This window comes from Acomys minous (genome assembly GCF_964271855.1).
Source record: "Acomys minous genome assembly, chromosome: 3".
In the NCBI taxonomy this organism is placed as follows: Eukaryota; Metazoa; Chordata; class Mammalia; order Rodentia; family Muridae; genus Acomys; species Acomys minous.
In genome coordinates, this window is record NC_140485.1 from 54,689,715 (window position 1) to 54,703,443 (window position 13,729).

Sequence of the window (13,729 nt, forward strand, 5' to 3'; positions counted from 1 at the left end):
TATTTTCTCAGCCCCAAGAAAAACACATTTATTTTTGGTTTTTCGAGACAGGGTTTCTCTGTGTAGCCTTGGCTGTCCTGGGCTCGCTTTGTAGACCAGGCTGGCCTTGAACTCACAGCAATCCGCCTGCCTCTGCCTCCCAAATGCTGGGATTAAAGGCGTGGGCCACCACGCCCGGCCTGAGAAAAACATCTTATGTCATATACACTTTACCAAAATAAAATAGAAAAAGAACACTTGCTGCTTATGCAGAGAACCATGTTTGGTTCCCAGCACCCATGTGGTAACTCTCAAACATCTGTAACTGCAGTTCCAGAGACTCTAATCCTCTTTATCTGATCTCTGTAGACACCAGGCATACATGTAGTACCTAGGCATACATGTGGTACCCAGGCATACATGTGGTACCCAGGCATACATGTGGTACCCATACATACATGTGGTACCCAGGCATACATGTGGTACCCAGGCATACATGTGGTACCCATACATACATGCAGGCAAACACAGTTCTACTCATAAATAAATCTTGGGGATTTTTTTGTTTTTCAAGACAGGGTTTCTCTGAGTAGTCTTGGCTGTCCTGGGCTGGCTTTGTAGACCAGGCTGGCCTCGAACTCACAGCCATTTGCCTGCATCTGCCTCTCAAAGTGCTGGGATTAAATGTGTGTGCCACCACCACCTGACATTTTCTAGAACTTTTGTGTGTTACCTCTGCCTGTCCTTCTTGTCCATGTATGTTTCTGCCTTTAACACTCCTCACTGTCTTTTGTTTTGTTTTGTTTTTGAGACCGGGTCTTACTCTTTGGCTCTGGCTGGCTTGCAATCCACTGTGTTGGCCTAGAGGTCACAGAGATGCACCTGCCTTTGCCTTTCCAGTCCTGAGATTAAAGGCCTGCCGCCCATCAGGGCAGGGGCCAACAACATAATTTCACTCCATCAGGTCTTCACAACCATTTGTAACTCCAGTTCCAGGGGATCTGATGCCTCCATCTGGCTTCTGTGGGCCCTGCACACAGGTAGTGTACAGATACACATGCAGGTAAAACATGAACAGTAACTAGTCTTCATGGTCCACAGAAATCATAATTGGAACTGTACATTGTAAGGAAGGAAACTCTGGGCTATGTCTGATGTTATTGTGGCTTGTTTGTTTTAAGCCAGGCTATCCTGGAGCCCCAGATCTTCCTGCCTCAGCTTTCCAGGGCAGAATTCCAACCCATTTGCCTCTGTGTTTAGTATTTCCAGAATTAAATATCAAAGACTGATGTTCAAGCGAAGGGAATTGGAATCAGGCTCCATGAGTGTTGTGTGGCTGTAGACTACGAGGGCAAGTGACAGGAATTGGTAGGGCGGAATCAGAGTTGTTCAAAGGCCAATCATTTTAAGACAATAGTAGGGCCACCTCAGAGCTCCATCTTAAGAGACTCAGAGTTGCAAAGCGGGTTTGGGAAGGAGCAAGACCAGGTGACTGCACATACCAGGATGACAGGGTCCCTGCTCAACCAGAACCCCCTCCTATCAAAACAAGGGCCCTATTACAGGAAGGAGCATGTGAAGTTTATAGTGGAGTGATTGGTGTTAACTGTCTGCTAATGGCTTTGTTTCCTCATTTTAGGAAAGGCAGTGTATTCATCACTTATACTTAGCTGTTTTGTTTCTCAGCAAGTTGGAATTGTTATAGTAATCATCCCTTATTGCTGATACTGTCCTGAAAACCTTGACCAAACTAGTAGAACTAGTTTCCTAGCATGTGTATTATCCCATCCTGGACTTGACACAGGGTCACTGCTTGCCACCTCCAAGTGACTAAGCCCTGTCCTAAAGGTGCCAGCGAGACCCATTACCTTTTGAGAATCACCCCACCCATTGTCTCTGCTGGCATTGCATGGGGATAACTGGAAGTCACCCTGAAGAGGTCGCCAAAACTCCTGGGTCATATCAGTGCAATGACAATGCTTTACTATAATTAGTCCCAGTTGTGTGCCTGAGCTTTACAGCCTGAGCTTGGAGAGGCAAAGTGACAAGCCAAGTGGTTGATTCCAGACAAGAAATACAGGCTGCATTACTGAGATAGCTGTGAAAAAGAAGCCCCGGCAAATAGATTTTCCACAACAGCGTTTAGTAACTGACCATAAAGGTTCAGGGCAGGGGGAGTTGAGTTGTGGATCTTCTTATTTTTGTCTGTTTATTCTGTGTGTGGGTGCGTAGGATTGGCACATGAGGGAAGGTCAAAAAACAACTGTGTGTGTCAGTCTTTAATTTCCACCTTGTTTGAGACAGGCTCTCTTGATCACTGCTGCATTCTTCAGGCTGGTTGGCCCTTTGGTTTCCAGGGATTCTTCCATCTCTGCTGCCTGGGATTATGGATGGACACTACCACCCCTAGATTTCCAAGAGTTTGTGGAGGGCAGGGCGTGATGGCACACGCCTTTTTTTTTTTTTCCTGAGCCAGGGTTTCTCTGTGTAGTCTTGGCTGTCCTGACCCGCTGTGCAGACCAGGCTGGCCTTGAACTCACAGCGATCCACCTGCCTCTGCCTCCCGAGTGCTGGGATTAAAGGCGTGAGCCACCACGCCTGGCTCATCCTGAATTTTTTAATGAACTCAATTTTTAGGTCTAACAGTTTCTTTGAGTATTTGTATGATATATACATATATATATACACACACATCACACATCACACACATATATGTATATATTATATATATCATGCAAATACAAACACACAGTACACAGTTTACGGTGTTTTTGTTTGGTAGTTTGGTTTGAATTTTGATACAGGGTTTCCAGACAGCTCTGGCTATCCTGGAGCTCAGCTCCGTAGACCAGCACTGAGATTAAAGGTTTGTGCCACAGCTTGCTTAGTTTTGTTTGCTTTTGAGACAGAGCCCTGACAGTCCTAGATCTCTCTAAGTGGACCAGGCTAACTTTGAATTCACAGAGATCCTCCTGCTTCTGCTTCCTGAATTCTGGGATTAAAAGCATGTACCACCAAGATCGGATTTTGTTTGTTTTGTTCTTTTTTATATATCAAGGTGGCGTCTATAATTTGAACTCAGAGCCCATTGATTTGGCTAGTCCAACTAGCCAGCTTGTTCTGGGTCCCAAGTACTAGGATTATAGATGGGCTGCCACACCCATCCAACATTTATCTGGATTCTGGAGTGTTGTGGTTTTTTTGTTTTTTTGTTTTTCTCTCGAGACAGAGTTTTTCTGTGTAATAGCCTTGGCTGTCCTGGATTTTACTTTGTTTACAAGGCCTGCCTCTAACATCGATCCTCCTGCCTCTCTCTCCCCAGTGCTAGGATTACAGGTGTGCGCCGCCACACCGGGTGGGTGTTTTGTTTTTAATCTACATGAATGTGCATGTGTCTGGTGCGGGCACCCATGGAGGACAGAAGGGGCCTTCTTATCATTTGGAGCCAGAGAGATACAGCCATCTGTCAGCTGACTTGGGCACCGGGATCCAAACTCCTGTCCAGCAAGTGTTCTTAACTGTCGAGCTATCTCTGTAGATCTGTGGATGGTTGCTCTTATAAGCCATGTTAGTCTCTGAATTACTAGAGTATTGTTAGGCACGAGGCTTCAGAAGCAAGCCTCAGAAAGCAAAACGTCCTCTTCCTGTCTTGTATTCAATAGCTCCATTTTCTCTCCCAGAGAGGTTATTAAAAATGACCATTTTTCTAGGGCTAGAGAGATGGCTCAGTTGTTCAAGTGCTTGAGGTCCTATTCCTATCCCCAGAACCTGCATAATTATAGTTGGGCATAGGGCACAGCCTTACAGTCATAGTGCTGCTGAAGCAGAGACCTGTGGATCTCTGGGACTACACTACATGGCTTTACAAGAAATGTTGAAGATTTTTCTCATCCATGAAGGCCTGGCACCTAGATTTGAGAACCTGCCAAAACCTTAGATAAGCCTATCTCCGTGTATTTGTATCCAGTTGTGATGATGAGCCTGTGTTAAGTTGGTGGAGGGCATTTGTACTGAGCACCAAATCAGCCTAGTAAAGGTTGGATGACAAGAAACTAGGGGATGGGGCTGGAGAAATGGTTCCGAGGTTAAGAGCACTGTCTGCTTTTCCAAAGGTCCTGAGTTCAATTCCCAGAAACCACATGGTGGCTCACAACCATTATAATGCGATCTGATGCCCTCTTCTAGAGGGCAAGCACACATACAGGCAGAATGTATACATAATCAATCAATCAATCAATCAATCTAAAAAATAAAATAAAATAAACTAGGGGACTAGGTAGGCCTCTCCAAAACTGACCAGGAGGAGAATCCTAGTACAGGGTCAGTCTCACTTGTGTAGTGGTTAAGGACTAAGGCAGAGACTCTGGCCAGAGGTGTCGTCAGAGAAAAAACTTCAAACACAAGAAATGGACAATTGGCTCATAAAAATATGCATATATAGATATGTATAGCTTCTGGAAAACAACTCCTGGAAGTGGTATGCCCAAAGAAAGCATAGAAACCTAGCATTTGGGAGACAGAGCAGGAAGATTTCTGGGAATTCAAGGCCAGTCTAGTCTACATATCAAATTCCCAGCCAGTCAGGACTCTGTTGTGAAACCTTGTCTCTAAAACAAACAAATGAATGAATTAATACAATATAAAAACCAGAAAACAAAGCTGAATGTAATGACACATGTATAATTCCACTACTCCAGAGACTGAGGCAGGATCTTGGGCTTCAGCTTCAGACACTGTCTAAAAAACAACACAAAACAAAAAACATAAGGACTATTAACGTGGTTCAGCAGGTAAAGACACTTACCCCAAGTGTAATAATTTGAGTTATATCTGAGGATCCACAGTGTGGAAGGAGAGAACTGATTTCCACAAGTCGGCCGTGTACTTAGACGTACACACACACACACACACACACACACACACACACACACACACACGTATAAACAAGTAAATGTAATAATAAATCTATAACAGAAGATTTTTATCTATTTACTTTTTGGTTTTGTTGCTGAGAATTTAGGATCTCTACCATATTGGGTACATCATCTACCTCTGATCTATACTCCCAGCTCAGTACAATTTATTTTAGAAATTGTGGTATATTCATGAAATTAAATACTACATATTAATAAAAAATTATAAACCACTGCTGCATGCAGCAATATAGAGATTTCTTTATGATTATAAAATCAGAGTAATGGTTGTCTTTTGGTAATTTAGTTTACTGGGTCTTCTGGAATATGTCAGATAGGTTTTATAACTTAGTTTTTTTGTTTTTTGAGACAGGGTTTTTCTATATAGCACTGGCTGTCCTGGACTCGCTTTGTAGACTAGGTTGACCTTGAATTTACAGATCTGTCTGCCTCTGCCTCCCTAGTGCTGGGATTAAAGGCATGTACCACTACGTCCAGCAATTTTTATAACTTGATTGGATTGTGATTCTATAATACATATCAAAACATTTGTGCATTTCACTACATGTAAGTTATATCAGTATAATTTTCAATAAAATTTGTTTCCTGTTTGAATGCTTTCCTTTGTTTACCCCTTTCCTTAAAACCAATTTTTCCTTTGGCGTCCTTGTATGGTGTAAAACAATGGTTCTCAAACTGGCTTGTCACAGGGGTCACCTGAGAGCATTGTACATATCATATGTTTATACTGTGATTCATAACATTAGCAAAATTATAGCTTGAAGTAGCAACAAAAATAATTTAATGTTTGGGGGTTGCCACACATGAGGAACTGGATTAGAGAGTTACAGCATTAGGAAGGTTGAGAATCACTGTTGCAAAATGGAGTCTAATTAAATCCTACTAAGCTTGCTTTTCAGTTGCCCACATGTAAGCCCTGGCACAGCAACATGTCTTTCTACAGTCAGCCTCTGGTCAGTTCTCTTTCTCAAGTGTTTCCCGCCCTCCTGCTCTCCCCGTCATGTCTGTGCTGGATCTTCAGCTTTGACCACAAGCTTAGATTCTTGCCAAGGGCCTAACTGGTTTCATTGCTTCTTACTCTGCAGAACTGCTCTAGGTTTCACCAGTCAGTAAACTTATCTTTTAGATGAGGTGCTGCTCCCCAGGGCTTGGAGGGTCTATGTCTGTAGCACAATAGGTGTGAACTCCACTGTAGTCTGCTCATCAGCTGTTTTAGTTACTTCCCTGTTCATTCAGTCCCTTTGAAAAATGAATACTTCGCACCAGGTGGTAGTGGCACGCTCCTTTAATCCCAGCACTCTGGAGGCAAAGGCAGGCAGATCTCTGAATAGCAGGACAGCCTGGTCTACAGAGTGAGTTCCAGCACAGCCAGGGTTGCACAGAGAAACACCATCTCAGAAAAGAAAAAAAGAAAAATGGGTACTTCATATTTCCAGACATCTTTACTCTCTGTTGCTAACATGGTGTTCATGCTCTTATTTTCCTAAATGTTTTCCTTATTATCTGCTCCTTCTTTCCATCCTTCCTTCCTTCCTTCCTTCCTTCCTTCCTTCCTTCCTTCCTTCCTTCTTTTCTTTCTATTTTTCTGAGACAGGGTTTCTTTGTATCCTTGCCTGTCCTGGACTCATTTTGTAGACCAGGCTGTCTTTCAAACTCACAGAGATCCTCCTGCCTCTGCCTCCCTGAATGCTGCAATTCTAGGTGTTCACCACCGTCCCCATCTTTATCTGGTCATTGTAAACCAGTTTATACCCATTTACCCTAGGATGGATGAGGGAAGGTAGGCACCGGTGCACTTTGGAAATGTGATCTTCCTTGAGCTTTAAGTGTTCCCATATGAGTTATTCTGATGAGAGCTTTTCAAGTTACCAGTTTCTCAAAACAGGTCTGGAGCCTTAAAAAGATTGATTGGTGATCTTCAGAAGTAATGTAGATAAACTCATTTGTGTTAGCAAAGTTTCTCATTAAGATTAGATAGACAAGTGTGGTGGTGCACGCCTTTAATCTCAGCACTGGGGAGTTAGAGGCAGGTGGATCGCTGTGCGTTTGAGGCCATCCTGGTGAGTCCAGGATAGCCAAGGCTAACACAGAGAGACCCTATCTCAAAACAACAACAACAAAGATTAGATAAATTCTATTTAAGGCTTAAAGTTTCACAAACTGGCTAGGATGGTGGCCCAGTGGGTGACGTGCTCATTGTGTAAGTTTGAGGACGTGAGTTTGAGTCCCACATAAAGCCAGGCGTAGTCATGTGCTCTAGCCTAGGGCTCCAATGGCATGATGGAAGTCTCAAGCTGGGCATGGTGGCGCATGCCTTTAATCCCAGAAGTCTCCAGAAGCCCACAGGCCAGCCAGCCTGGTATGCATAGCAGTAAACAACAAAGCAGTAAGAGGGTGGGACCAACACTGACCTGTACACGTGTTCTGGCACATGTGTACCCCCCACACCAAATTCAGAACTTCAGATGAGTTAAATCGACCTCATATATGTCATAGGTTCCTAGATACGGCTGTTTGTGTGGGGTCGTTTTCCACAAGAGGTAGTATTTTAATGTTTTCTACTTTGGTATTTTTAACTGAAAGAAATTTCTTCTCCCACTCCCACATGACCATCGTACAGCTAGTAGGCTCCCGTCTGTGCTCTGACGTAGTGATCTGTTTTTAAACAGATTAGTCACATTTGTCATCGCTGCTCTTGTATTCTGTTACAGGTTCCAATAGGCAATGGAAACTGATCTCAGTTCCCAGGACAGAAAGGACCTGGACAAGTTTATTAAGTTTTTTGCCCTCAAGGTAATATGTCCATTCTCTTGAGCTGGGAACAGCTAGAAATATTATCCATACTTCTCTCTTAGAGAGCCGCCCTTAGAAACATAGCATAACAGCTTGCCGCTTGCCCGTTTTCAGGGATACTTTTGTCTGTTGTAAACCAAACTGTGAAGTGTGGGAGTGGAATGGGGGATGTAACGAAAAAGTAGCTTCCAATTTTCCACAGCTACTTGTTCAAAAAAAAATTTTTTTTTGTAAGACTGTAGAAATGTCAAAGTGTTATGCCAGGTTATTGGCACAGTGTATTTATTCCCTTGGGGTGGGAAGGAAGACTGAACTGCAGTGGGCAGCCTCTGGGCATCTTTCTCATAGCTTTGGATAACACTAAAATGCCTGGCATTTCTCATTGCTGTGACCAAATTCTTGAAGCAACTTGAGGGAAGAAGGATTTGTTTGTCTCATAGTTCAAAGGATGTAGTCCATCATGGAGGCTGGAGGCTGCGTGTTCACATCATGTTGGATCAGGAAGCAGAGAAAAGGAAATCCCAATGCTTATCTGACTGACTCTTGGCTTTGAGATAAGATTTCTCTCTGTAAGCCAGGCAGGCCTCAAACCAGGGGTACTCCCCTGAACTCAGCCTTCCAAGTGTTAGGGTTACATGTATGAACACTGCTCCCCACTCATTTTTCCCTTTTTACGTGTGTGTGTGTGTGTGTGTGTGTGTGTGTGTGTGTGTGTGTGTGTATACTTACGTTGAAGAGGGCATTGAGTCCCTCAGAGCTAGAGTTCTAGGCATTTGTAGCATGTCTGGCTTGTTCTGGGTGCTGGGAACTGACTCCAGCTCTCTTGATGTCATTGCTGCAGCTTCTTTTTCCTAGGCTGACTTCAAACTCAAAGATATGTCCGCCTCTCCCTCCCAAGTGCTGAGATTAAAGTCGTGTGCCACCATGCCTGGCTACTATTAAATTTCTAAAGCGATCAAAATTACAATTAGAATTAACCATCCCACCAATTTTTATTTATTTTTCTCTTCTTAGTAAGTGGAAAATTCCAGCTGTAATTTGAATATTGCTTTTTTTTTCTGAATCTAAAAGTCACTTGTACCTGTATCACTCCTTTCTTGCAACAATTACTATTCAAGCCATGCTATCAGTTCTGATGGTAAAATTATCTAGAAGACAAGCCACATGAGCAGAATGGGATAGATAATTGTGCAGTCTTGCTTTAGTCTGCTCTGACCCACATCTCTGTCAGGGAGTATTTATGAACATCATGGCTAACACGTGCAGCATTCCTTCTGCAATGTGAGCTCACTCTGGAGCACAGGCGAAACCTGGTCCTTGTATGGCTGACAGAGTCCTCAGGAGTGCTTCTCTTGTGTGCACTGTCTTTCTGTCCACTCTTATGTTTCTGTACTTCCCTGGAGTAAAGTCAGGGTTTAGTAGAATTAGCTAGCCTCATTTTAACCCTGCTTTGGCAGAATTTTAAACCCATAAAAAGCTAACTTTTTTTGGGTGGGGGCCAGTGCTCAAGCTCGAACCTCAAGCCATTTCTTATTTTGTGTTTTGTTTTCAGACTGTCCAAGTGATTGTCCAGGCGCGACTTGGTGAAAAGATTTGTACCCGTTCATCTTCTTCCCCAACGGGTTCAGATTGGGTAAATTCTTATTCTTTGTTAATGGGTGTGTACACTACATTGTTTGTCAAAAGGAGTAACTATAACATGCCTACTGCCATGTAAGGCATACACTTAAGGAGTTGCTAAGTCACTTGACTAACTCGTATAGAAAGTATGTGCAGCCGGGCGTGGTGGCGCACGCCTGTAATCCCAGCACTTGGGAGGCAGAGACAGGCGGGTCACTGTGAGTTCGAGGCCAGCCTGGTCTACAAAGTGAGTCCAGAATAGCCAAGGCTACACAGAGAAACCCTGTCTCAAAGAACAAAAAAAGAAGAAAGAAAGTATGTACATTGTATATAAAATTAGTCTCCTTTTTATTTGGACCATGGCTTTCTGTTTAACAGATGGTAAAATTTAGTACTTAGGAGATAAAACAATATTTTGGTAGCTAGCCTTTGTAGTAGATAAGTAACCCTTTCAGCCTGAGACTTGGGGTTTTGGTGCAAACTGCTACCCATAGGGAAGGAAGAAGAGCTTAATGCTCTTAATACTAAAGCTTGCATGCTCTGCTCTATTTCCTATAATGCTCCTTGAGAGGGCTTCACACAGAAATCTCTCTTGGTTTCTAGTTCAATTTAGCAATCAAAGACATCCCAGAAGTCACACATGAAGCAAAGAAGGCCCTGTCGGGACAGCTGCCTGCTGTGGGGCGATCTATGTGTGTGGAGATCTCACTCAAGACCTCTGAGGTAGGGTCGTGGCCGGACTTGGTGGTTTTACCTGGCGTGCAAGGCTCCTCATCCTCTGCTTCCAGTTCATTTTTAGCTTTATTCATGTTCCTTTTCTTTCTGAATTTCTCATCATCTTTTCAATCAGGGATTTTTATTTATATTTTTTGTTATGCTCAGGATGAAACTCAAGTGTTGCCCATGCTTATATAATGCAGAAATATTACAAGGCTAAGGAATTTTGCATTTAGTCTTTTCTTGCTCACTTGTTCAGAATAATATATAAAGGAACAGTTTGGCTATTGGAATCACCTAAAAGATTTTTTGTTTGGTTTTGTTGGGGGAGGTTTGAAACAGGGTTTCTCTGTGTAATAGCTCTGGGTGTCCTGGAACTCGCTCTATAGACCAGGCTGGCCTCAAACACCCAGAGATCCTCCTGCCTCTGCCTCCCAAGTGCTGGGATTAAAGCATGTGCCACCACCGCCCAGTTTACCTAAAAAACGTTTAAGTTAAGGTAATGATCTTTCCTAAACTGGTGATATCACTTGAAAAAATAGTGCCTGTAGAAGTGAAGTGAAAGGCTCTTACATCACTTGAAAAATGTCAGCCTTTTTAAAAAAATTTTATTTACTTTATTTGTACAGTATTCTGTCCGTATGTGTGCCTGCAGGCCAGAAGAGGACACCAGATCTTATTCTAGATGGTTGTGAGCCACCATGTGGTTGCTGGGAATTGAACTCAGGACTTCTGGAAGCGCAGCCAGTGCTCTTAACCTCTGAGCCATCTCTCCAGCCCCAAATATCAGCCTTTCTAAATGGCAGTTTGGAAAAGTTTTAGGGCTGGAGATGCAGAATAGGAGTATAGCTTGGCTAGCATGTACAAAGCCCTGAAAGGTTTTTAAAACCATGTATTCTTGTTAGATGTGGTAGCATAGCCCCCAGTAGCAGCACTTGGGAAATTGACGCAGGAGGATTGAAAGGTTTTTGGCTAGTATCTTGCATAATGAGAATCTCTTGTTCCAATTTTAATATATGCACCCGAAGTGCACATGAGAGACTGTCTCAGAAGCAGAGCCTAGGGTTGGTGGTATGGGTCAGGGGTGAGGTGCTCGTCACCAAGTCTGCTCACCTGAGTTTGTTCCCTGTATCCCGTATAGCAGTAGAGAACCAACACCAGGTACCATATGGTACCCTGACCTCCGTATGTGTGCTGTGGTTTCATCCTCACACTAAACAAATAAGCAAATACAAATAAAGGGACAAACGATGAACCAAAACCAAGATATTTTCTAATCCAGCCGTTTTCATTGTAAAAATTCGTTTAAAGAGATTGAGGCTGGCCAGGAGTGGTGGCGCATGCCTTTAATCCCAGCACTGGGGAGGCAGAGGCAGGGGTTCTCCGAGTTTGAGGCCAGCCTAGTCTACAAAGAGTACAGACCAAGAGAAGAGGGGGGGAGGGAGGAGAGAGGAGAGATAGACGAGAGAGGTGGAGGGAGGAGAGAGGAGGAGAGATTGATTGAGGCTCTATACGAAGTCAATGTGGGGGTTTTTTTCCCTCTCTGGTCCTGTTTGTTTGTGACAGAGTCTCATATAGTCCAAACTTGCCTCAAGCTTGCTTCACATGCAAGTGTAATTTTTTGTTGTTTTATTTTTTGAGACAGGGTTTCTCTTTGTAGCCTTGGCTATCTTCGACTCACTTTGTAGACCAGGTTGGTATCAAAGTCACAGAGATCTACTTGCCTCTGCCTCCCGAGTGCTGGGATTACAGGTGCATGCCGCTATGCCTGGCCACAAGAGAAAATTAAGTCAGTCTCTCAGTCTTTTCTTTCTCTGTCTCTCCTCTTCTCTACTTTTTATTTAGGAGGAAAATCCTGTGATATGTTTATTTTAAAAAATTTCTTATGATGGTATGATGCTTTACATGAAACAATTCAGGTAATTTTTAATAATTGAAATTTATTTCTCCTGTCCCATCTGTAGGGAGATTCCATGGAGTTGGAAATTTGGTGTCTTGAAATGAATGAAAAGTAAGTGTTTCTGTGTCAGACTCCTTGGTTATGGTAGCTGAGGATAAGGATGATATCATGTGAAAACAAGCTTTGTTGTTGGCCACAGAGAGGCATTCTGGCCATTCAGCAGAGCTGGTTTGCTTCATGCTTGGCTTCCAGCCTAGTACAGCAATGACCTTCAAAAGGAGTCTGGGTCCAGAGCAGCTCACTCACCACAGGGAAAGGAACAGCAGCCATGCTGCAAAAGGTTTTTTGTTTTCCCAGAGTGCAGCTCACTCTCTGATTAAGTCCCCTGGGAGCTCCTACACCATGGTCATTCTGTGTAGTCTGCGTTCTGCAAGGCACCCATCCAGCGACGTCTCCTGCACTGCTCTTTTTACACACTGCGATGGGTTGGAATATGTTACCTCTTTCCCCTATTTTTGTCTTTCAAGACAGATTAGCTCCCCACCTGTCAGAAGCTTGAGTTTTCAAAAAGAGCATGTATGAAGTATAGACATTTGTTTTCTTGAATAGAAAGCAGTTGACAAGTTATTATACAAAATTTGTATACCAAATGATTATTTTTCTTCAGATTTTCTGTATAGAATTAAATAATAGCTCATAAGACAGGACCTTGAATATAAGCGACAGGTTGAATATAATTTTCTTTTTTGTGTTTTTTTGTTTTTGTTTTTTGAGACAGGGTTTCTCTGTCTAGCCTTGGCTGTCCTGGACTCGCTTTGTAAACCAGGCTGGCCTCGGACTCACAGTAATCCACCTGCCTCTGCCTCCCAAGTGCTGGGATTAAAGGCGTACACCACCATGCCTGGCATAATTTTCAATATTAGGTTGATTTTAAGTGTACTGCCTTTTTTTTAAAGTAGATAAAGACACAATGGGTTCTTCTGGTGCTTGCCTATATCTAATGCAGAAACAAGCGTGCGCTGGTGTGCTTTGGTGTGATGGTTGAGCTCTAAGTGCATCTTCAGTTTAGAATGTGTTTTGCAGAGCTGCAGCATTCCATAGCATACATTGGCAGTGTTTTTGTGCTCCTCAGGTGTGACAAAGAAATCAAAGTTTCCTACACTGTATACAATAGACTGTCACTGCTGCTGAAGTCTCTTCTTGCTATTACGAGGGTGACACCAGCCTACAGACTCTCCAGGAAACAAGGGCATGAGTATGTAATATTGTACAGGTAAATATCAAGGATCGTGCTTATTAACTCATTAGCCTCCTTGCAGTGTGTATATTCTGCCTGGCATTCAAATTTTCTGGGGTTATGTTTTTGCATGACAATTGATTATGGTATTATGTCTATAGTTTTACAAGTGTCCTCATGAACACCTCAGCTTTTCAGAGTCATCAGACCTACTGTCCTTTTGTCTCTGTGCAGGGTCAGCTCCTGTGGAAAGGATGTTGAATTCCTGCAAATACACATTTCAGAGCTGGAAAGGGAGCTTAAGAATCTTAGAAATAGCCGGGCGGTGGCGGCGCAAGCCTTTAATCCCAGCACTCAGGAGGCAGAGGCAGGTGGATCGCTGTGAGTTCGAAGCCAGCCTGGTCTACAAAGGGAGTCCAGGACAGCCAAGGCTACACAGAGAAACCCTGTCTCAAAAAACCAAAAAAAAAAAAGAATCTTAGAAATAAGCTTTTGGGGTGGGGAGATGACTTAGTGCTTAAAGTGCTTGTAATGCAAGCATTGAGGAAC

The 13,729-nt window shown here is 43.2% G+C and overlaps 1 protein-coding gene across 8 annotated transcripts in view; it reads left to right on the forward strand.

Annotated features, from left to right (window-relative positions):
* ATG13 (autophagy related 13) overlaps nt 1–13,729 on the forward strand; it is a 37,051-nt gene that overhangs the window by 7,801 nt on the left and 15,521 nt on the right. For all 8 annotated transcript variants that reach the window (XM_084776698.1, XM_084776695.1, XM_084776692.1 and 5 more), the window contains 5 exons: nt 7,625–7,706; nt 9,259–9,339; nt 9,930–10,049; nt 12,008–12,054; nt 13,076–13,216. In XM_084776698.1, the coding sequence (XP_084632824.1) occupies nt 7,638–7,706; nt 9,259–9,339; nt 9,930–10,049; nt 12,008–12,054; nt 13,076–13,216 (458 nt within the window). In that variant the 5' untranslated portion in view covers nt 7,625–7,637. The remainder of the gene's footprint in view (nt 1–7,624; nt 7,707–9,258; nt 9,340–9,929; nt 10,050–12,007; nt 12,055–13,075; nt 13,217–13,729) is intronic.